This window comes from Amborella trichopoda, chromosome 3 (assembly GCF_054954075.1).
Source record: "Amborella trichopoda isolate Santa Cruz 75 chromosome 3, AtrichopodaSantaCruz75HAP2 v2.0, whole genome shotgun sequence".
Classification (NCBI taxonomy): domain Eukaryota; kingdom Viridiplantae; phylum Streptophyta; class Magnoliopsida; order Amborellales; family Amborellaceae; genus Amborella; species Amborella trichopoda.
Genome location: NC_142338.1, coordinates 58503195 through 58526430, shown reverse-complemented (window position 1 = coordinate 58526430; position 23236 = coordinate 58503195). Strand labels below are relative to the sequence as shown.

The following is a 23236-nucleotide window of genomic DNA, read 5'->3' as shown; positions in this document are numbered from 1 at the left end:
GATCTTTCGGGAAATTGGAAACTCATGGGTTTAGCTTTGATTTGGAAATAGTCACTTATACAATGAGGGCTTTATTATTTATTTTTCTGGTTTCATTCATCAAAATCTCGTATCTGGCTTGAGAATCATTAGAGGCTAAGATTAATTGTGTTGTTTTGTAGGGTAAATCACATAAGTCAAAAGGCAAAACCAGTTCCAAATCAACTCCTACAAAACTAAAGAAGGTAAGTTGCATGTCATACATACGTTTTGCGGTTTTGAGAATAACCATAATCCATCTGCTTTGTCATGTATAATACATTTGTGGGTAAACATGTTATGTAGTCTGCTATATGTTGACTTGGTAGTGGCAGAAGCCCCATTAGTCGGCCTCGAATTATTATTATTGTTGTTCTGACAAGCAGTGAGCTTCTAATTATCGCTAATTGTTTTTTGTGAAATCACTTAAAGACCTTTCATTACCACAAAGGTGTGATATTCCATTATATGCCCTAGTCAAACTTGCTTGTGTGAGTCCTACTCAGACTTGCCCTAGTCATCCGGACCCGGCACCTTACCTGTTCTGGATGAGCCCACCTCGAGTAACTTTGAGTCATAACAAATTCTAACTGAGTCTTGACCTAGTTTATCAGGGTCTTTAAGAAAACAAATGATTCTGGTCCAAGTCTTGACCAGTCAGTCTCGTGGTTCGGTGGGCCGACTTGGACCTGCCCCTTGCCTGTTTCCATGCCCAGCTCCGTGTTTTTAAATAGTGTTTGCACAAATGAAATAACAAAAGATTAACATGGTTTTATTCTTGCTTTTTGGTCACAATTTTATCTTCGTGGAGGTTTGCAGGATGGAGGTGTGTTACGGGTGGAACTCAAGACAAAGGCCCAACGGCCTGATCTCAAGGCCATAACCAAGGCACGTTTCTAGGTTTTTATTTTTTTATGTTTTGAAGTTAAGGCAAGTGGCTATATCATGATTTACATTTCTCGTTGTGGTTCTTTGCTTCTTTTTGTAGGTATTGGTTGCTTGTGTCTTTTTATGTGTGACAAGGATGTTGAAAGTCTACCGTTTGGTTTCTTACAAATACCATTATGTTCCATTCTTTGATTGCTTGCTGAAGCTGGCCACATTTATTTATTTTTTGACTGTAATTAATTAGGTTTTGTTGCATAAAGTAGTTTTCTGTTGACTAAGTGGTCAATAGACTGCACATTGCCATTTTATTCTTGAAAATGCCTATGTTATGAACTTTTGGGCCTTTTTTCTACTTATTAGTGTTGCTTCCATTTTGGTTTAAAATTTAAACAGGTTATTGTTTTGATATTAGGAGAGAGCTGTCCGTTATTCAGTGTTTTGTACTCATGAAATGTTACTCATGCAAATGAAATCCTTCTGATAGGTGTCTTGTTGACTAATGTTTTGAGAATTTTCTTTTCTTTTGGTCTCTTTCATTTTCTAAACCTTGATATGTTGGTCTTTCCCAACTTGACAGTTTTTACTTTCTTATCCATGCATAATGTTACGTGGCTGGTATAGCATTTTTGGCAATTCTGAATTTTGTTGGATAAGTATAAAAAGTGTCATATGGGAAATATGGATTGCTAAATATTATTTATGATGGAAATATGTATTCCCCTGTCAATAAAAAAATGTAATCTGTGTGTTTTTCTATGCTTTGCTGTTTCATGTTTATCTGTTGTTTCAAGGTAGTATGGCTTTATGTTTTCCATCTCTTTTGATTGCCCCAATTGCATCTTGTATTTAACAGATTTCACTGTCATTATTTTCTGACAGATGATTGAAACTAATGCTATTCTGTATGCTAGAAAAAGATGCGGTGATATTCCAGGTCTTGTCCTCTGCTGGCTGTAGAATTCTAATGTGCAAAAGTTTCTTTTTCTGAGTCAAAGTTGGTTCAGGAAATTGCTGATATGTGTTACATTGACAGGTGTTGATGTAGGGCATCAATTCTTTTCTCGGGCTGAAATGGTTGCGATAGGTTTTCACAGTCACTGGCTAAATGGAATTGATTTTATGGGAAACGAGTATAGAACAGAGGTATTTCTGGAATTACTTAAGCTGCTTAATGTTAAATTTGTGGATTGGTTGATTCAAGATGTTGTAATTCTTCTAGTTTGCCATGTTTCTTTCAATGCTCATGGTCCTGCTATTCCTGAACTGTGTCAATATGATAATCGGCACTGTTGCTCTCACTTATTTTATTTATTGTAGTTTTGTTCTTTAGCGAATGATGTTTAGTTGACTATTACTACTAGCCTAAGCTTACTTATCCATGCATTTGATTGGAAGCCTGCTACTTGCTGCTTCTATTTTGGAAGGTTTTCCGTGAACTGCTAGCTGATGTGTCTTTCATGGTATGTATTGAGGGTTGAATTTGGTCATAGGCTGGCATTCTTATAGTGGTTTTCTAATTGGGGAATGATAGCATGTTGCCCCAGGACACCAAGCTTGGTGCATCAAAAATAAGTTTGGAGGTATGCGAGTAACCAAAACCAGTTTCAAATGATTCTCTTACACTTCAAAAGACAGTTTCCTCAAGAAAACAAGAAAAGACTGATATGGAGCTCCTAGAATTCTTCAAAGCCTCCCCAACATCAGACCTGCACTGTCCAGTTCAACGGGCATTAGATATGGGGAATTTGGAGGTGTGCATTGTGGAGCTCCAATCAAAATCAACTTTGGAGGATATTGATTTTAATGTGATTTGCAATTACTTTGGGTCCCCATCTCCTAAAAAGGTTGTTTTTTGAGATGAAGAAACCCCAAGTTTGGTGTTCTGGCTGGTACATGCTACCATTCCCTTTTCTTAAGACCATGTGACATTTATATATCTCTTTCTTTTAAGTATTTTTTATTCATTATCAACAAAGTGCATTCAAACTGTTTGCGTTCTAACATCTTCACTTGAAGCACACATGGAGAGCTAGAAATCCATATAAATTGTATATCAAGAAAGTGGATTTTGATCCTAGTGAACTCATAGGAGACTGCCCGTCCCTAGCGTAGAAATAACTATGTAGGCTTCCCCATGGCTGAAATTACTGCCAACAAGTTCTTAAAGTTACCTTTACTAGCTTCTCACCTCAATTCCTCATCATGTTCTTTGAATGAGTCACCTTTGGTAACCATATTTGTGAAATTTTGCGATATATGTTGAGATGGTCGACAAGCTTCTCCTAATGTAACATATGGAATAAAAGCCCTGGTCTCATGGACGATCCCCCTGCTAAAATATTTGTCAAGCATTGCCATTCATTAGATGGCCACCGTCCATTAACATTTGTGAAGTACCATATGCTTCCTTGACCTTTTCAACCCATTTCCTCACATTGGTTAGATTCATTATGCATTCATGAAAAGTGTTTGTGCTGATTGATTTCCTTGTCAATAAAAACAAGCTTGATTTTAACTTGACTAACATACAGATTGAAGCATTTCATTTAAAAGTGTGTTTTGAACAGACCTAATCCATATTATTAGCCACCTCCCTTGACTGAGACAATGAAATTCAAATTTGATGGGAGTTTGTTCGTTTGGGAATCCTGGCCATGCAGTTGTTGGAGTATTTAGGGACTTGATGGGAAGCATATGGAGATCCTTTTCGAGACTGATCAGGGTTTATGACTCCACTACTACTGTGCGCTCTGTTGGCAGGATTGAGACTCTTCTGTGTGATCCTATCATTTCTGTCCCCCCTCATAGCTGAGGGTGACTCAGTTAACGTCATTTCTTGGGCATAAAGAGTCCCACCCTATCCTTGGCGGTTGGCGCCTGCAAGCATTATGGAGGTCCTTGTATTGAGAAATTTTGTTGGTTGTACCTTCTGTCATGTCTATAGAGGACGGTAATGATATGGCAGATGGCCAGCTGCAGAGGGAATTGATCACAATTACTTCCTTGTGCATGATGAGCTGTCAATGATGACTATGATCCATCCACGCATATAATTGCGGCATCTACTCCTTTAACTCTCTTATCTCTCCCATCATGTTTCTCCCACTTCTTTTCTTGTCAATTTGGCATACATGTCCCTGCTTATCTGTACCCTTTTATGGAAAACTTGGTATATACCTTAACAATCTTTGAAGTGGTTAACTAATTTTAATAGAACAATCTTGACTTATGCCAATTGTTTAATTTCTTGTTGGGATTAGGACTTGTCTACATGTGAAATTAAGCACACATTTTGTAAAACATTTTTCCATGTGGGCTAAACCTTAAAAGTACTTCGAAACTTCTGAATGTGGTGCAGAAATATAGATTACAAGTTTTCAATGTGAAATGCCTCCTTGATGCAACACTTGTTCATAGGAAATGCTCAAGTGAAGAGATCGTTGTCTTCTTTAATAAAAGCTTTAAATGATTACAAGGGCTATTCCTCTTGTGTGTTTTATGTCATTATGGAGATGACTGATTGAGATCTACACTGACTCTCGGTGATGTACTGTTGCTATCTCTTTGATTTTTCCAAATTTTCTTTGTTAATTATTTGTAGAATAATTTGTTTTTATTTGGCCTTATTCCTCTATAAATTATTGCAGGAGCAGTACAAAAGTTATAGCTTTCCTCTTGCAGTGTCCATAGTCCTCTCAGGTCAGTATGAGGATGACCAAGACAATTCAGAAGATATTGTGTATACTGGTCAAGGTGGGAACAATTTACTTGGTAACAAGCGTCAAATTGCAGACCAGGAGATGAAACGGGGGAATTTGGCATTAAAGGTACGGTTTATCTATGATATTACTTGAGTTGGTCCTCTTTGTTTCTGGATCACCATTTGCATTGTCCATTAACCATCTTTTTTTGAGAAATGTCCATTAACCATCTTAAATATGAGTTTTTGTTAATGCTTTTTTGATTTATGAGTACATGAGTTTTTGTTAATGCTTTTTTGAATTATGAGTACATGTGGCTGCACTTGTAATTTTGCACATCTGAGTTGATGTATCACATCCAAGCAGTAGAAAAGAGCTTCCTACTAGTTCATTTATCTTCTCCTGTGACATTTTACCCCAGACATACATATATGGTAGTTGCTGCTTTTTGGCATAAGTTCAAAACTATCGACAAGGTGTTTTACACTGATGCCTAGAAGGGTGGTTTCGTGCAGCAACTTATAGCGGCATGCAGACACACCCTAAGGGTGCTTCGACCCCTATAGGACTTCCAAGTATGGGGGGGGCATGTTTGAATTCCCAAATCATGTTAGAAGTCAGTTATTGGTAGCTCTCTCTTCGTAATATTGAGTTTCTTTAGTTGTAGTTAGGTTAATTTTGTTTCTTTGTGTCCATGCATCAGTATATTGTAGTGCATTTATTTTCGTATGTTTGATACATACCATGATCCATGACACACTCAGAAGTGGTGGATGGTATACCAGTCAAAATAACCTCCAAGAGGTGCTGCTTGGACCCCACATGCAACTTTTCCAATCAAATTAGAAGATAGTTATTAATAGGTTTTTTCTTTTAGTATTCGGTTTCTTTAATTGTAGCTGGGTTAATTTAGTTTCTTTATGTTCATACATTAGTTTATTGGAATGCATTTATAGCTATAGCTTTGGTACATACTGCATACCATGACTCGTCAAATTTAGGAGAATTTGGACTTGATGTTATCAAAATCCACGGAAGCCACATTGAATATGTTGGATAACAACCATCTAGTTGTCCTTGCTTGTTACCTTGGTTTGTGTATTTCATGTTCATCAATCAGTCCATCAGATCGCAATTTTTTCAAAAATGGTTTTTACATCCTATTTGAGTTTCATAAAATCTGCATTGTTTTGTTGTCAGTCGGGGCTCATTTGGGGAATCCTTATCTTTTTCTGTGAAGGTCATGGCAGCTATATCTACTTGAATATGATATATGTTTCATCACCGACTCATGGTTTATATTTGTTGACCATTATTAAGTGTTGGAGTGGCTTTTGAAGCCTTTTTGAGTTTGGATTAATTCAATGGACAATCTGGAATTGTGAAATTATTTTTTAGTCTATGGCTACTATACTCGTCCTTGTTACTGGTTGTAGTATCAATATTCTACTTCTATTCTGGCTCGCATCATTTATTTGGAGCTAACTTTTTTATTAAATGACAGCATAATTTGGAACATGGCGTCCCTGTAAGAGTAACTCGTGGTCATAAATCTGAAAGTAGCTACTGCGGCAAGGTCTACACATATGATGGCTTGTATAAGGTAGTAGCTTGAAAGGATTTTTTTCATCAATTTCACATGTTCTGCAAAGATTCATGTGGCTTTGTGGTTTATAAGACAATGTACTTACGAATTTCTTCCTTGTTCCTTCGGTTATCCTCTGTTTTTGTACCTAGTTGGATGAGTGCTCTCTCTGTCTTTCTTATTCTATCTTTGGGGTGGACTTAATTTAGTGGAATCTCCATTATATCCCGTAGTGTTATATTACCTTGTTTAAACAAATAAAAGGTGAAATTGCAAAAACTGTGTATTAAAAGGCAGCCGCCATGGACATATAGGCAGTGCTCAAGGCTCCAAAGTTCCTTGGCACCTGCTTAACTCAGGTTGGCCGCTGTGGTGTGTCTAGCACTTTGGCCAGGGCACCAGCCTGGGATTCTTTGTGTGTGAGTGAGTGCGCATTTGCATGGGCTTATTTATTGTGCCCTATGTGTGTGTGAGAGAGGTCTGGTCACGTATGTGTGTTTTTTTTGTGTGTGTGTGTGTGTGTGAGAGAGAGAGAGAGAGAGAGAGATCCTCTTTCTCTCTCTTCAACACTCTCTCTCTATTGAAGCATTCCTCTTGAAACATTGGGGGGTGGGAGGGGTTATAGGTCTGTTTTCCTCTCTCTCTCTCTCTTCAACCGATCCGCCCTCTTTTTTGTTTGTGCCACCTCCAGTATGAGGTGGCCCATGGGTTGCCATGACCCCGTACACCTTTTAACTCATTAATTGCAAATATCAATTTATGGAAATAATTTAGATACATTCAATATGAGAGATTTAACTTCAAAAGTTATTAATCTTAGAAGGGAAGGCTTATTACTGTACACACTTCTTCGCTACCCCCTTGACCGTAGGTATTTTTCCTTGCTGTGCTTTTTTGTTTTTCCATTGTAGATGGCTTCTCTTTGATTCATGTTGAGGTATTCTTGAAATTCTAGTTCTATGGTGGCATGGAGAGTTCAGTGTCTTTTTGTCACTAAAAGGGCCTTGCTCCATAACAATGGCACTTTGCGATTCTGATTCCTTAACATGAATGGATCTTAGAAATTAGGTAAACTCTTGAGCATCAGGATTTGATGAAATTGGTTACCTTCTTGGGCATTGTAATGTTTGCCCTAATATCTTGCATTTGTCTTCATTTTTTTAGTATTTTGTACATGACACTTCAATTTTTTATCCTAATTTCTTGATTGCTATTAATATGTAAATAATAATGTGTCCAATATTCTACCTAGCTGCAAATTATCTAACATGTGGCTTGTTGGTATGTCTTTACTCAGGTTGTAGACTATTGGGCTGAGAGAGGTGTTTCTGGATTCACTATCTTCAAGTATCGCCTGAAACGGCTTGAAGGACAACCTGCTTTGAAGACAGACAAGGTTTTGAAGTCCTTGGAATATATTTCGATATATTGCTTTTCATCTTTAAAGTAGTTTGGATTCCTATTTTTTTGGCTTCTAAAATGTCCATTATAGCTGATTAATGGGTCGTTTGGGACTGGGTATTTGCAATACTTGGTCATGCATCAAATCCTAGGTATACAAATTCTAGTAGTTGTAAAGCAATTTTTTTGTTAAGCCAGTTTAGTCATTTATTTCATAATTTGATGGTAACATATTAGTCTTCTCCAATTAAAAATAATTTATTGGAAATAGGCTATCTATAATATGATAAACAAATTAACCGGTTTAGATCCTATTTTGTAGAACATTTTATGGTCAATTTTTTTTTTACGTCCCTTCTCTCTCTAGAATGCTTTTGAACATATCGCTTATTCGAACAAAATCTTGTATGAAGTATGTAATTCTTAAATTATAATTACTAGTTCAAAAAAATTTCTTAAATTATAAGAATTATTTTATGTAACATGATCATCAAATCTATATTTATTTAATCAAATATTTAAATTAATAATACTAATATTAATGATGTTGATGATATTTCATAATAAATATTGAATTATAAAAATAAAAATAATATGTATGATATGAAAACTTTATAATAATATCATAATTAAAATAATTATGTAATATATAATATCATTAGTTTTAGGGAAAGGTTTATATAGAGCCGAGGTTCTAAACAATCAAATTTGAGCCTACCTCAAAAATTTCATTAGAAGAGGTTGTTTTGATGCCCAAATATCAACAAATTGATCATCTCGACATCACATGAGAAAAAAATAGATTTTAAGTTTTGAAAATATTGCATTTTATAACGCATTTTTGGACTGTCAATTTTCAAGTTTTCATAAATCTGTCAATCTACACTATTTTTTAAGTTTTAAAATTTATAAATAAATATAAAAATGTATTTTAAGGTTATAGCAAAGATTTTCGGTATTGAAACCACATTTCTAGACACTATTTGAAAGTAGGTTCTAATTTGAATGTTTAGAGCCTAGGCTCTATACAAACCACACCCTTATTTTTAATATTAATATGGTACTAAAATATTAGAAAATATTATAATAAAAATACAAAAAATATTAATATTAATATTAATATTAATATTATGATATCAATATATTAAGATAATAACATAATGTTATAATAAAATATAATGATATTATATGTTAGGAAAATTACAGATGCCCCATAGATTGTACTTTCTAGGCATTTTACCCCCCCCCTTCCCCCACCCCGTTCTTTTGAGTTCCCTGCCCAACAAGAAAAAATAATTTTGGTACCACACTATTAACACCCACACTATTTATTCTTGCTTGCACCAAGAAGTTAAATTTTTGAACCCAAATATTGCCATTTTAGCTCATGTTTCTCTTTTTCTTATCACGCTCCCACTCTCTTTAAGCCGGTTAGGCGCAAAATGGCCCGGACTGGCATAACTTGAATGGGCCGGACCGGCACAACTTGAATATAGAAACCTGTCTGGCACATTTTCAATATAAACTAGTCCAATGCATTTTGTGTTGGATTGGTCGCTTTTTAATATCAAAAGCCCAACACATGTTGGGCATCACATTTTGGGACAGAAATGTGGGTTAAATTAGAGGTATTTTTGTCCAAGAAAAAACTTTTTTTGCTTGGATTGGATGCAAGAATAAATAGTATTGGGGTTAATAATATGATATCAAAAAGTCCTAGATTATAATGTATGGGGTATGTATAGTTTTCCCTACATTCAATCTATTGATATGTTGTTTCTTGACTACCCAACATCCCATCCCATAAAGTATGGGTGGTCTTACAACTGTCCCATAAAAGTTCCCTTTTAGTTTTGTTGGATGTTAAAATTATAATATAAAGCATATTATAATGTAATAACACCAATATTAATTATGTTTATGCTATTTGTTAATAAATATTTAAAATAATAATAATAACCACCATCATCAGAGCGTTATCCCAATTGCTTGGGGGGTTGGCTAAACGAATCATGTTCTGCCCATTCTTCTCTATCAAGGGCCATACCCACACTATATCAAACCTTTGGTCTTTTAGAGCCTTCCACTTGAACCAAATTGCCCTCTTATCCGGTGCTGTATTAGGTCTACACTGCACGTGGCAACCCACCTAAGTCTACTTTCCCTCATCGCCTATTGGAGCCACCCTTAAGTTCCCTCATATGTATTCATTCCGTATTCTATCTTTTCTTATCTTGCCAATCATCCATATCAATATTCTCATCTTAGCTACACTCATACCATGGATATCTTGTTTCTTGACCGCCCAACATTCTCATAAAGCATGGTTGGTCTTAAAACTGTCTTATAAAACTTATGTAGTGATCACATAAAACTCTGGATGCACATCTCTACTTTATCCACCCAGCTCTAATTTTATACCTGATATCTTCCTCAATCTCTCTATTCTCTTGAATTATCTACCCAAGATGTCGAAAATAATCTCTATAGGTAAAATAATATCTTATAGGTATGTTTTGGCTATCAATCTTAACTACTTCATCGTTTCTAGTCCTATTATTACTGAATTTGCATTCCATTTGTTATGTTTTTAGTGTGAGTAATTTTAAAACCTTGAGATTCTTGAGAGTCCATCCAAAGTTCAAACTTTGTGTTGATGTTGCCTCTAGTCTCGTCAATCAAAATTATGTCATCAGTGAACATTGTACACCAAGGTACCTCATCCTGTAGATGGCTAGTTAATTCGTCCATATCTAAAACAAAGAGATATACGAGCTCGACGCTGACCCTTGATGTAGGCCTATGTCATTGGAAACTCACGTGTATCTCCACTAGTTAGCGCTCTGTCGTACACATCTCTCACCATGTCAATATATCCAAAGACTTCTTTCCTTTCCAACACCTACCAAATTAACTCTTTAAGTACCCTATCGTATGTTTTTTCTAAATCAATAAAGGCCTTGTGGAGGTCTTATCTCTTTTCCTTAAAGTAAACTTTGCAATTAGTTGCCTAAGTAGGAAATAACCTTAATTGTTGACCTCCTTAGCATAAAACCGAACTGATTTTTTGATACACTCATTTCATGTTTTAGTCGTTGCTCACGCACTCTCTTTTACAGCTTCATATGTGGCTTGTAATTTTGATTTCTTGATAATTCATACAATTATGTATGTCTCATTTGTTCTTGTAAATAGGTACTACAATACTTTTTCTCTATTTGTCTGGCATTTTTTTGTCCTCAATGTCTTGTTGAACAACTTGGTTAGTCATAATATGTCAATCTTTCCCATGCACTTCCAAACCTCTATTAGGATATTGGGGTGGCAATAGACCCAGATCCGACGGTCAGACCTGACTCAGGTCCAGGTATACGTCCAAAAATTGAATCCGGTGGGTCGAGTATGGGTCCATGTAGACCCGACTTGAATAGTGTTGATTTTTAGAAAATATATGACTTTTAAATAATATTTAGATAAATATAACTATATTTTTTTAGTTGTAATATTTGAATCATGCTTGTATATGTTTAAAACATTTATGAAATATATTTAAATATATAGATATTTTGATTTTTGGGTCGGGTCCAATCGTGTCTGGTCGGGTCGGGGCTCCACATTATATTTTCGGGTTTGGGTCTTGGTTCGACGAGACCGGATCCCACTCAATCTGTTGCCATCCCTATCAAGATACCATTTGGTCCTAAAGCCTTTTCTATTTTCATCTTTCTCAAAGCTTCTTTCGTTTCAGATATCCTAATTCTGCGAATGTATCTATGACCTCTGACCTGATTTATATCGAAAGTTTTTCCAAATGCTGTGCTCCCAAAGTGTTTGTCATTTAACAAATTTTGAAATTAAATTCGCCATCATTCGTTGTCCTCGCTCTCATTTTTGTTAGATTGACGACATCTTTTGCACCTTCTATTGTCCCCAGTTTATTATATAGATTATCATATGCCTTAGGTTTAGCCATACTATTTTCTTAGTGTTTTCCTTAGCATTATTATATTCGTCTAGGTTTTGATTATTTCTATTATATTACTAAGCTTTATAACATCATCATTTTTTTGCTTATAGCCTTTTGAACCTCATCACTTTACCACCAAGTTTCCTTATCAGAATTTTTTTGCCCTCTAGATTTTGCTAAAACTTCTTTTGCCACTTTTCTAATACAATCAGTCATCTCATTTCGCATAACACTAACTCGAGCTCAAAATTCTATTTTCCTTCATTTACCTATTTATTCCAAATAAGTTTACTTTGTCCCTTTTTAAATTCCAACACTTAGTTTTTGGACACCTGTTAATTTCACTACTACTGTTCCATCTCTTTATGCAGGCATCCATCTATATGAGCCCATGTTGTATGGTCAAACTCTCTCATGGGATAACCTTATAGTCTCTACATGATGGTTGATTTTGCCTTCTTAACTAGAATGAAGTCTATTTGGCTTTCATATAATCCGATTTTATAAGTTATTAAATTTTCATCTCACTTTTTAAAGTAGGTTTTTGCTATTGTTAGTTCGTAAGCCATATTAAAATCCAGTATAGCATCACCCATCTCGTTTCTTTTCCTAAAACCATATCCTCCATGTACCTTATCATACCCACTATTATCTTTTCTGACATGGCCAGTTAAGTCCCATCCTAAAAAAGTCCTCTCCATTATGACGCGTAGGAAAGAAAAAAGGGGAAGAGGCGTGTGCCCCATTGCAAACGCTAGCTTTCCTTGAGTTCACCTTTAGTTCAGTGTACTGTTTGTTTCATCTTTTGTTGAAATGTGTGTTTCTTTCTCTTGCATCCATATACTATAATAAAAAAGGCGTATACGGCGCTCTCTATAATTGTAATCCCAAATAACCCAAGTAACTCATTAGGTCCATAGAAAGCCCATGGATCCTCTCCAAGTTAAACAATAAAGGCATTTAACTCCCTCCAAACCCTTTTTCATTGACCAAATTATAATCTTGATCCTTTTTTTTTTTCTTTCTAATGACTCCATCATCCTAATGGAATCTGGGATGCTATGTTTGAGAGCGAGTGATGCAGATCAAGATCTGGTTGCTATAAAAATTTAATTTTGCTTTTGGTAATTTTATTTTTAGAGATGTTAAAATTCTTATTTTTTTATTCGGTTAATTTTAGGAATGTTATTTATTTTAGGATTTAAGGTTACAATTTTGTTTTTTTAGGAAGCTTGTCTTTAGGTCTGTACTTTTTGGTAGTTCCGTATTTTTTCTTTGCATGAGAAATCATGATTAGGTTGTTTCATATGTTGGAAGGAATAGATAGGTTGTTTCCTTTGAGACTAGGTCTTTGGAAAAGATAAAGACGTTTTGGAGGGTTTGCATCCATTAAGGGGGGTACACTGTTATCTCTTTTAGAGTAGGGTTTGCATCTTAACATTAAGGGGGGAGCATCGTTATATCTTAGAGAAGAAAATTCGTTTCCTTTACTTGATCTTTAGAAAAAGTTGTGTTATGGTTAGTGGGGCATTAGAAATTGAGTTTATAAAAGGAGGTGGAACATCAGTTGTAAGGAGATTGATTTTTATTAATGAAAAAATTGGCAGTTTACCGTATAAAGAGAGGCGCTTCTTGTGGGCATTTTTTCTTCTCTTGTGTTTGTGGGTCCGCAGTGGAAGACTCGGGTCCGCATGTTTGTTGTTTCTTCTTGTGATTTTCTTCTCGATTTTTATTTTTCTCTCAACGTGGTGAGTTTTGTCGTTGTTGTTTGTTGGTAAGTTTATACCGCGTCAGAGAGAGAGAGAGAGAGAGAGAGAGAGAGAGAGAGAGATTTTCGTGGATCTGGATTACATGGTCATTAGAAAAAAGAAAAGAATAAATATTGCTATTTGGAATATGAAAAAGCTAAAAGGACTAGGTTAAACGTCTCTTTTTTCTTCTGAATTTGGTGGGGGTCAATTGGCTTCCATGGACCTGACGGTTTATTTGGGATTCTATTGTTAGGAAGGGCGATATATATCTCTTTCCCTTCATTATGTGTTGTTCTTTCCATATTGAAGATATTTTTGAGTTCCTAAAGATTCATTTATTGTGCCATCAATTGGCAGGTTCATTTTGCTTATGGTCAAACCGGAAGGAGTATACTGGATCGACGTGGGTATGAGATGGTTTAGAATTGCTTTCTTAATTTTTGAGTTTTTCTTCCAGAAAAGGAAAAAGTAGATTAAACATCTGACTTATTTAATTTTATGCATCAACATAAGGGTGGTCTGTGATGATATCAGTGGAGGCCAAGAGAACTTTCCGATTCCTGCAACCAACGTGGTGGATCCTCCATTTGCACCCACTGGTAGGTAGAACGTTTCCTGTGAAGATGTTATTGTCTTTCTTTTTCGCTACTTTCACTTTCTTGGCTTTTCATTTTCTAGTACCATTCTGAAATAGCCTTTCTTATGCTTTAGGGATGCCAAAGGAAATGCTCGTATGTGTGCATTAGTATGTGTTAAAATTTTCACGAAGTTTGATTTAATATGATAAACCATCTAGTGATACATTTTCCTATATCTTAGGACTTGGCCTTTTCCAACCCCACTCATTTCCTTTATTTTCTTCATGAGTTGAGAAAGTCTCAATCTAGGTCGACCATGATCCGACCTGGTTGACTTATGCGAATCATGTTGAAAACCCAAAAAAAATAACTCTAAATAGGAAAACCAAATCGTACAAATTTTAAGGGAAAATATCATTATAATGGTTACACCACCTAAAAAAATCAGAAGTGGTTAAATCAATCAATTTATCAAAATACACCTAAAATTTGAGCTATTTAATTTTTTACCCATTTTTCAAAATACCCCCTAAAATATCAACTATAATAAATCATGATTAGTTTTCTTTCATGGGATTTTTGAAATTAAATAAAAAGATATGGATTTTTTGTTTTAATTATTTCATCTCTTAGGTGTTTTTTGATAAATATCTCATTCAATAGAGTAGTCTCTTAGAATGATTAGTTCACTCAACTACGTCCCTAAATAGTTCATTAAAAATACCTTAAAATGCCCCTGTCCTTTGTTTGGTATCCTAAAGAAGTAGGGTCATTTCGGTGCTTTCCTGCACTTAAGTGGCTCGAGTCATATGGCCTAGACTTCCTTACTTCTTGTGGGGTTTCAAACCTTGAACATGTTTTTCATTGAAATATCTAGTTCTGAGTTTGGAACCTGGAACAAGCGGAGTTATTTACGTCATTTGATTCAACTTAAGTGGCTGAGTCAAATGGTGAAATTATCCCCCTTTGTTCTAGGTTCCATACTAAGAAATATTTTTTCATTAAAATCTCACTTGTTTTGGGTTTTATTGGGTTTAAAACCCAAAACAAGTGAGACATTTTGATATCCGGCCCTACTTGTGTCACGTTTGGGTTAAATTACAAAAATACCCCAGTTGTATAGGATTCCAAACCCAGATTTAAGGTATTGTATGCATTTTACAGCAGATTACTTTGGGAGTTGCTTGAGTGAAATGTGACCACTTTTTGATAAATGGTTCGTTTGACCATCTTAGTGGGTTTTTGAGGTGGTTTGACCATTTTATATATATTTGCTCAATTTTTAAAAATTTGGAAAAGTATAGAATGAGACCATTTACTTTTGGTACAAGGGGAGACATTAGTCTTTACCATTGGATGAGAAATTGGGTGGCTTCAATTATTCCATTGACCCAACTCAGACTTCAAAAGAAATTTTCTCAAACTTTGTGACTCATCCAAGCTAAAACTTCACATCGGACGGTTGTATGTAATTGTGACCACCTTGTATCAAAGGTAAATGGTCTCATTGTATACAATCCCTTATCTATATTAGCAAATCAGAATCTTTAATAAATATCAATGAAATAAATGAATTGCATGTTTCATTATATAGGCTTTGTATCTGGATTCTGGATTGTGAACATTCATCAAGAAAATCACACATGAACTAAAATACTCGTTACATTTGCTCCTTTTTTGCTTTGATTTTACCAAACAAAAATTCAGGAAGCCAAGAACTACCAATGAATTTTGGAAAATTATAAAGTCTCAATGTAATTGTTGAAAACAAAGAAATTGTTATTTTCCTTGATTAGCCTTTTTTTTTTTTTTTTGCGCATCTGCTAAATAGCTATTTCAAAATAATGAAAACAAAAAGAACAATGACCTGTCTTTGTAGCTTTCTGTTGTATACTTCCTAGCATTCTATTTTTTTTTTATTTTTATCGAATTAAGAAAGGAGGATTTTTGGCCTTTATGTGGGTTGAACTATTTTTTAAAGTAAAATATAAATTCTTGTAATTCTTGTATTGATTGATTGTGTTGGAGACTTGCGAACAATCATCTTCTCATTATGTGCATAGTACTTTCATTTATATCTACAAAAAAAAGTTCTAGAAGGATTTCGTTGCATTATTTCGGGAAAAAGCCAACTTTAAAAAACAAACAAAAATGTAAAAAGGAGTTCCCTTGAGCAATTTGTATAATCAGTTTTTCTTGTTTGTCATTTACAAGTTCCATTTTTTATTCTCTTTTTCAAAGTAAAATTAGCTAAGATATTTCTCCACAAACTCATTAAAATTCAAAAATTTTGCAAGGAAAATTCATCAAGAAAGACTTAAATTGACGGTTAACTTGTTCCTCACTTCTCTTACTAAAAGAATTGTATGGTGTGATGTAAGGTTCTAAGGTTTGTTGCTTGAATGGTGCTCGAGCTTCATAGGGACTTACAAAAACTCAGATTCCTTGGTTACTATTATATCATCCACATAATATGTAACATCATCCATATAGGATATGACATCACCGACTTGGAGTATTAATTTCTTCTAGAAAAATCTATTCTATCCATCCCTAATGACAAAGACTGGTGTCATGCCCCAAGAATTTACAATACTGATATTCCTGAGATGTGACAGTCAAAACGTATATACATCTCTTTTTAGGACAAATTTACAATGGCGAATTCTTACAAAGTAACAAAAGAAAGTTTAAGCACAACTACAATATCTTCCAGAGTTGATCCTGACGAGCACTCAAAATGAAACCGCAGTTATCCTGAAAAAAAATGTTTACCATAATTTGATGAGTTTGGCTACTCAGTATGTGATCATCATAATCCTAAAAATAATCATGGTTGAAAGATATCAATATTTTCGAAAAGAAGATTTATTAACAGAAATGCATTAACAGTTTCACTTTCAAAAATGCATAATTAAGTATAATTCGAATAATTGAAATGCACATAACATTTTAACGACAGTGCGTAATTCAAAGGATTTCACAAATTACCCTACTGGCGTCCCAAGTAGGTCACCTATATATCCCATCAGCGTCCTGATGGGTCCACTTAATCCCTATCGGCGTCCCAGATAGGTCCACTTAAACTCTGTAGGTCCACTTATACCTCATCGACGTACCGGATGAGTCCACTTAATCCCTATCGGCGTACAGGATATGTCCACTTATACCTCACCGACGAACCGGATGAGTCCACTTGCATACTTAAAGTATTTCTAAATTTCTTTAAACATTCGAAAGCAGCAATATTATGTATTCAACATATCACTGAAATTATTAATATAAATTTCATTGAAACCATTAATAACAGTCACTTTCAATAACATTTCAAAAAAAACCAGTCAAATATTTTGGGCTCAGATTTAGAAAGGTAGCAGTTCGTAAAGACATTCTAGCATAATTGTCAATCTAATATGTATAGAAAAACTCTTATAGAAATTCAAGAATACAGAATTATCACAATTTGTGGGATGTTAATTCGCAAATAAACATTTCATAGACAATGCTATAATCAATTGCAAAAATATCCGTTTGCAAATAATAAGGCAGTCATTTGGACTTGAAATTTATAATGTCTAAATATTAAAAAAAAAACAGTAGAAAGAAATCTCACAATTTTAATAAAAGAAGGAATATCACATTTATTTCTAATAATTTTACAGTATCTAAAATTTTCTAACAATAGATAAGAAAAATAAATAAATTTATTTTTAAGAATTTACAGCATTTAAAATTTCTAACATAGATAAAATATCACACTTTTATTAAAAAGATTATTTTTCAAAATAATGAGGTCGCTTGCGCATAAAATTTATCGTGCTTAAAATTCATGATAATAAGCAGAAGTAATTATTTCATTTTATTTTTAAAAAGAACGGATTATTTTTCAAGATAATGAAATCACTTACCTAAAATATTTGAGAGGGAGCTTCCGATAAAAATTCGGCTAAAGAGAGAAAGAGCTCACTGCGTTCGACTAGAGAGAAAAAGATCACAAAATGTTTTTAAGGTGGGAGTCCTCGCCTCTCCTATTTAAATTCTTAAGATACCTTATTATATTATTTTATTAAGTTACACCTCATACATGAGGTGTGACAATTATATTACACATGAAACTTTTAAAGCCCACGTCCACTAAAGAACTTGGAAAAGGAAAGGAAAAGTTAACAAAAGTGGTGATGGTCTCTAAGGACCATAATACTTATATGGACCATCACACTATAAAGAATTATTTATTTATTTATTTATTATTATTTTTTTTGAAAGTTTAGGATTGTTACATTCTTCTCCCCTTAAAGAAATTTAGTCCTCTAAATTTGTGTACCTGATTACTGAAAAAGATAGGGATATTTTTTTCTGATATCGTCTTCTCATTTTCAAGTCGACTCCTCTCTTGAATGGTATTACCATAATATACAGACCAAAGGAATCTTTTTATTGCGCAACACTTGTACCCTTCTATCCAGTATCAAAATTGGTTGCTCAATGAAAGATAGGTCATTTCTGATTGGTAAAGGTTCATATTTCAAGATATGGAATGGGTCGGGCTGATATTTTCGTAGTGATGATACATGTAAGACATTATGGACGTTTGTCAATTCGGGTGGTAAGGCAGTGTATGAGCGACACCTTCGATTCTTTCCAAGATTTCAAATGGTTCGATGTAACGTGGGCTCAGCTTTCCTTTCTTGTCGAATCTCATAATGCCTTTTGTTGGTGAGATTTATAGGAAAACTCGATCACCTTCCTCAAATTCAAGATCTCTCATTCGGTTATCGACATAACTCTTTTGTCGACTCTGAGCTGTCCTGAGCCTTTTTCGAATTAATGTTATCTTATCTGTAGTTATCTGGACAATTTCTGGCCCCAAAAGCTTTCTTTCACTAACTTCGTCCCAACAGATGGGTGACCTACATTTCCATCCATACAGGGCTTCATATGGTGCCATCTGAATACTGGCTTGAAATCTATTATTATAAGCAAACTCATTCAGGGGTAAATGGTCATCTCAGCTTTCTGTAAAGTCAATGACACAGGCCTTCAGCATATCTTCCAAGGTTTGGATGGTCCTCTCTGATTGTCTATCAGTTTAGGGGTGAAAGGTAGTGCTAAAGGTGAGTCTCGTCCGCATGGCTGACTGTAGCCTAGCTTAAAATTTAAAAGTAAACCGAGTATCCCTATCCGATACAATACTGACCGGAACTCTATGCAATCGCACTATTTCCTTAATGTACAACTGGGCCAGTCGATCCAACGTTTACGTCGTGCGAATCGGCAGAAAATGGACAGCTTTGGTCAGCCGGTCCACAATGACCCAAATGCTATCATGTCCTGAATTTGTTCTAGGTAAGCTAGAGACAAAATCCATAGAGATGTGCTCCCACTTCCACTCTGACACGTGTAAAGGTTGCAACAACCCAGCGGGCTTTTGATGCTCAGCGTTTACTTGCTGGCATGTTAGGCACTTAGACACAAATAGTGCTACCTCTTTTTTCATCTTATTCCACCAAAAGGTTTTTTTCAGGTCCTGATACATTTTAATACTTCTGGGATGTATCATATAACGAGAGTGATGTGCTTCTTCCAAGATAGCTTTCTTCACACTCTCATCATTCGGGACACAAATCCGACCTTTGAATCTTAACAAATCCTCACTAGATATAGAGAATTCGTCTCTTTTTCTCAGCTTCACCTCTTCTACAATTGTTATAAGCTGAGGGTCTTTCTTTTGTGCCGATCGAATCTGTTGGATTAATTGGGGTTCTGCTTTAATGTTGGCAATCATATTTACCACACCATTAATGGACGGAGTCGGATGCCAATCTACTATTTCCTCTTTTCATTTCTTGGATCATTGGATGAGCTAAGACTCTCGTAGATTTTTTACTTAGAGCGTCGGTCATAACGTTAGCTTTTCCTGAATGATAATGGATTATACAATCATAATCTTTTAAGAAATCCATCCATCTTATCTGCCGTATATTTAAATCTTTCTGAGAGAAGAGGTATTTCAAGCTCTTATGATTCATGTGTATTTTCAATTGCTCATCATATAGATAATGCCTCAACATTTTCAAAGCGAATACTATTGTAGCCAGCTCCAAGTCATGAATTGGATAGTTTTTCTTATATTCTTTCAACTATTTGGATGCATATGCCACTACTTTCCCATATTGCATTAATACACAGCCCAAGCCTTTAAGTGAAGCATCACTATAAATCACAAATCCCCCACTCATCTCAGGAATAGTTAAAATAAGTATTGAAGTTAATCGAACTTTTACTTCTTGAAAACTCTCCTCACATTCATTTGTCCATTCAAATTTGACATTTTTCTGTGTCAATCGAGTTAATGGGGTTGCGATTCGAGAAAATCCTTCTACAAATTTTCAGTAATATCCTGCCAATCCCAAAAAGCTTCGAACTTTAGTCACATTACTTGGTTGTTTTCAATTAACAACGGCTTCAACCTTTGAAGGATCAACTGATAGACCTTCCTTTGATATGACATGTCCTAAGAATGTCACTTGTTCACGCCAAAATTCACATTTACTAAGTTTGACATAGAATTTCTTTTCTCTTAATATTTGCAATACCATTCTTACATGCTGCTCATGTTCCTTCTGATTCTTGAAATAAATTAAAATATCATCGATGAATACCACAATAAGTTTATCCAAAAAGGGCTTAAAGATTCGATTCATTAAATCTATAAATGCAACCGGTGCATTGGTTAATCCAAAAGGCATGACTCAAAATTCATAATGGCCATACCTTGTTCTGAAAGCTGTCTTGGGAACATCTTCACTTTTAATTTTAAGTTGATGGTATCCAGATCTAAGATCAATTTTTTAAAACATTTGTGATTCTCGTAATTGTTCAAATAAATCATCAATTCTAAGTAATGGATACTTATTTTTCACCGTCACTTGGTTTAACTGTCTATAATCGATACACAATCTCCTGGTCCCATCTTTTTTTTTAACAAACAATACCGGAGCACCCCAAGGTGACACACTGGGCCTGATAAAACCTTTATATAATAATTCTTCCAATTATTGTTTAAGTTCTGCAGGTGCCATTCGGTAAGGTGCCTTAAAAATTGGGGCTACCCTTGGCAATAATTCAATAGAGAATTCAATTTCCCTATCAGGCGATAGTTCTGGCAATTCTTCATGAAAAACGTTGGGAAATTCTCTTATAATCGGAGAGATATCCAAATTTATCTCTTCTTTTCTATCTTCTTTGATATAGGCAAGAAAGCCTTGATACCCTTTTTGAAGGAAGCGATTAGCTTGAATACAAGAGATTAAATATAATGGGGAGTCTTCTTTGATATCATTGAAGTAAAATACTGGTTGATTCAGAATACTAAAGGTAACCATTTCTTGTAACAATCAATACTTGCATGGTATGCAGAAAGCCAATCCATGCCTAAGATTACATCAAAATCTTGAATTTCTAGGAGTATTAAATCAACCAGCAGTTCCTTTTCTTCCATCTTTATTACACAGGATTTGTGCACTATATTGGTGTCACTTGAATTTCCCATCGGTGTGGCTACCTGTAGAATGTATTCTAATTGTTCTAGTTCTACCTTTAAGTGGCATGCAAAGTCTGGTGACACAAATGAATGAGTAGATCCAGGATTAATCAAAACATGAGCTACTTTTTGGATGATAATAAGAGTACCTTGGATCACTGATTTTGAGGCCTGAGTGTCTTGCTGGGTGATCGCAAATACTCTTCCCTTCATTTGAGGCTTTTGAGCTATCTCTCCCTGCTTTGAAAGCTGTTGCAGCTGTAAGCTAGGACATTCTCTAATCTGGTGTTCCAATTTTCCACATTTAAAACAGGCTCCAGTATTCCAATAACAAGGGCTCGATCCATGGTTTTTCCTACATGTTTTACATGGTTCTATTGGGCTTTGAAGTAGCAAGGGCCTTGGCTTCTTGTTTGCCCTTTCAAGCTGTTGTCAATTAGATGGTGTGGGTTTAACCTGACTTTTCTGATTTTTCATCTTTTGGTAATCTTCGAAATCTTTTTCGACAATTTGGGCTCGATCCACTACTTCAGCATAAGTTCTCAATTTTAATATTGATATTCTGCTTCTAATAGCTGGTTTTAGACCCCTTTCAAATTTTTTCACCTTTCTTGCCTCATTGTTAATCATATGTGGTGCAAACCTGGCCAATTCAGTAAATTTGGCCTTGTACTGTGCCACTGTTCGATTTCCTTAGATTAATTCCATAAATTCCATTTCTTTTTGGTCTCGAATAAAATATGGGAAATACTTTTCATTAAATGCCTCTAGAAATACTTCCGAAGTCAAGAGTTTATTTTTTTTGACCAATACTCCTTTTGCCATTCGTCACCAATGTTGTGCTTCACCTTCTAACATAAAATTGCCACGGCCACCTTCATATCATCAGGACATTCCATTACCTCGAATATTTTCTCCAATTGCATAATCCATCCCTCGGCTTCCAGTGGGTTTACAGCACCCTTAAAAGAAGGTGAGTTCAATTTCTTAAATTGTTCGATATTACTCCCACCATTTTCGGTAACTGACTGCCTGGGTGAATTGTTGTTTTCCATCTAATGTTGCATTAGAGCAAGCATATTTTTCAAGGCTTTGTGAAATTCCTTCCATATTAGCTTCAGCTATTCTGGATCTTGACTTCGTCTCAGTCTGTACACGCAATAAATGTGATTTTAAGTTCATTCTTTTTAAATTTCCTAAGAATCTTAAACCTATTGCTCTGATACCATAATTGTCATGCCCCAAGAATTTACAATACTGATATTCCTGAGATGTGACAGTCAAAACGTATATACATCTCTTTTTAGGACAAATTTACAATGGCAAATTCTTACAAAAGTAACAAAAGAAAGTTTAAGCACAACTAAAATATCTTCCAGAGTTGATCCTGACGAGCACTCAAAATGAAACCGCAGTTATCCTGAAAAAAAATGTTTACCATAATTTGATGAGTTTGGTTACTCAGTATGTGATCATCATAATCGTAAAAATAATCATGGTTGAAAGATATCAATATTTTCGAAAAGAAGATCTATTAACAGAAATGCATTAACAGTTTCACTTTCAAAAATGCATAATTAAGTATAATTCGAATAATTGAAATGCACATAACATTTTAACGACAGTGCGTAATTCAAAGGATTTCACAAATAACCCTACTGGCGTCCCAAGTAGGTCACCTATATATCCCATCAGCATCCTGATGGGTCCACTTAATCCCTATCGACGTCTCAGATAGGTTCACTTAATCCTTGCAGGTCCACTTATACCTCATCGACGTACCGGATGAGTCCACTTAATCCCT

The 23236-nt window shown here is 35.0% G+C and overlaps 1 protein-coding gene across 10 annotated transcripts in view; it reads left to right on the top strand.

The window, feature by feature from the left end:
- SUVH4 (histone-lysine N-methyltransferase, H3 lysine-9 specific SUVH4-like protein) overlaps positions 1-23236 on the top strand; it is a 46613-nt gene that overhangs the window by 4566 nt on the left and 18811 nt on the right. For 8 of the 10 annotated variants that reach the window (XR_016051961.1, XR_016051962.1, XR_016051960.1 and 5 more), the window contains 9 exons: positions 162-224; positions 838-906; positions 1786-1840; positions 1940-2049; positions 4554-4733; positions 6112-6210; positions 7490-7588; positions 13669-13718; positions 13825-13910. Coding sequence is in view for 6 of the 10 variants with exons in the window: in XM_011623446.3 (XP_011621748.2) it covers positions 162-224; positions 838-906; positions 1786-1840; positions 1940-2049; positions 4554-4733; positions 6112-6210; positions 7490-7588; positions 13669-13718; positions 13825-13910 (811 nt within the window). In the remaining 4 variants the exon portion in view is untranslated. The remainder of the gene's footprint in view (positions 1-161; positions 225-837; positions 907-1785; positions 1841-1939; positions 2050-4553; positions 4734-6111; positions 6211-7489; positions 7589-13668; positions 13719-13824; positions 13911-23236) is intronic. The other 2 variants (XM_088861727.1, XM_088861726.1) reach the window with 1 other exon arrangement.